Source organism: Trypanosoma conorhini, assembly GCF_003719485.1.
Source record: "Trypanosoma conorhini strain 025E chromosome Unknown Tco_14.4_contig_01325, whole genome shotgun sequence".
In the NCBI taxonomy this organism is placed as follows: domain Eukaryota; phylum Euglenozoa; class Kinetoplastea; order Trypanosomatida; family Trypanosomatidae; genus Trypanosoma; species Trypanosoma conorhini.
In genome coordinates, this window is record NW_021705432.1 from 251 (window position 1) to 1,864 (window position 1,614).

The 1,614-nt window shown below is 53.9% G+C and overlaps 1 protein-coding gene across 1 annotated transcript, besides 3 other annotated features; it reads right to left on the minus strand.

Moving 5' to 3' along the window:
- Positions 1-56: part of a sequence feature (A-rich) that runs on past the window's edge.
- Positions 57-150: 94 nt separating this feature from the next.
- Positions 151-193: a microsatellite.
- Positions 194-208: 15 nt separating this feature from the next.
- Positions 209-1,273, minus strand: Tco025E_09858 (uncharacterized protein; the record flags this gene model as incomplete). The annotated part of the gene is made up of 1 exon (XM_029376661.1): positions 209-1,273. The coding sequence occupies one exon, from the start codon at positions 1,271-1,273 to the stop codon at positions 209-211; it is 1,065 nt and encodes a 354-aa protein (XP_029223201.1).
- Positions 1,274-1,596: 323 nt separating this feature from the next.
- Positions 1,597-1,614: part of a sequence feature (A-rich) that runs on past the window's edge.

A 1,614-nucleotide genomic window follows, 5' to 3' on the forward strand; every position in this document is an offset into this window, starting at 1 on the left:
GAAACAGAAACAGAAGAAAAAACACATCAAACAGAAAAAAAAACAACATACACACAGAGAAGATAAGACGGCGCGTGTCGAGGCCCTCCAGCGAGCACCACCTCAGTCATGCGCTCGCCACTCATCCACCCCAAGTCTACACACCGTCTCGTTTGTTTGTCTGCCTGTTTGTTTGCTCTTTTTTTTTTTGCTTTTACCCTCGCTTAATCTACTGTCCTATTAGCAACCGACTCAAAAACGTTCCACTTTCAAATAAAGCGCATAGAAACGATAGAAAGAGCAGCACCACCAACATTTTGGAGGAAACTCGGTAGAACAGGCACTCCTTCCATAACGGTTGCAGGTGGTGCGCTAAAGCAGGCTTGGGATTTAAAGCTGCGGCAGGTGGGCGCGAGACGGATCCACCGCCCCCGCCAAGGCTGCCGCTGTTGGCACCTGGAAGGCCCATTGGAAGGGGGCGGGACTTCGGCGGAGTCGCCCCAACCGAAGAGTCCGCGTAGGGAGACGACTTATCTCGGCTCCTGGCCGATGCAGAAGGCGAGCACCGCGGCGGGGCAGGTGGCGGAGATCTTCGTGTTGCGTCCGTGTTATTCGTCTGGGGGCGCGTTTTTGGGACCAACGGCGGTGAAGATGTAAAGCGGGTCTCAGTTCTTGAGGGAGTGAAAAGTGGCGGGGGTACCGCCGACCCCGGCTTCTCTCCACTAATCCGCATTACAAGACTCTCTGGGACGCCCTCCTCTCCGTACACGCAGCTCAACTTGCGGCGCTCGGCCCGCATCTCTTTTGGCTTGGATGTCCCAATCATCTTCCAGAAGGCAGCAGCCTGCTCTACGTACATCCCAGCAGTCCCACCTTCCGCCTTCTCTCCATTGTTGTCTCTAGCTGAGCTTTCAATGCACGCCTTTGCCTGATCTTTGGGCAAAACAGCAATGTCCACAAACAGCTCGTCCTTCGTATTTGCATCTGGAAGAGTTACAGCAGCTTTCTCGCCTTGTTGTTTGCTGGCTTGTCGCCGCAGCTGCGGTACATCAAGAAGAAACCTGATTTTAGCACGTTCCCCAGGGAATATCAAGCCGGTTGAGGGCCGCACGCTGTAGCGACTGCGAACCGTGCCAAGCACCTTGAAGGCAATAACGTTCTCGGCCTTGTTCTCCGATCGCCCAAGCAAATTCCTCACTTGAACGATGTTTTCAATGGTGATGTCCTTTAGTGGAAGCGGGAAGTACAGGGACTCCTGTGATAGCTGCACCAAGGACCCGGAAACAACCGCCATTCCTGGACCTATTCCTACACCTTTCTACGTGCGGGCTGTGGACTGAAGACGTAGGTGTGCTCTACTTAAATTTGCTTTCTTTTTGGAGAAAAACTGTGTGCGTGCGTGCTTGTCTCTTGCTTGGGCGCCGGTGAGGACGACGATGTCGCGAAAATGGCCCACCAGCACGCAGGGCGGCGGGGGAAAATTAAACGCTCGGGGCTGAAACCGCGCAGTCAAAAAAAAAAAAAAGCTTCTTCGGCAGCCGCCCTTGTGGCTCCTCCGGCAGGCCGCTGCTGTGACTGTGGCGACAAATCGTTTCTTCTCACTTGGAGGGGCAGCGCAAACAAAAGCAAAAAAAA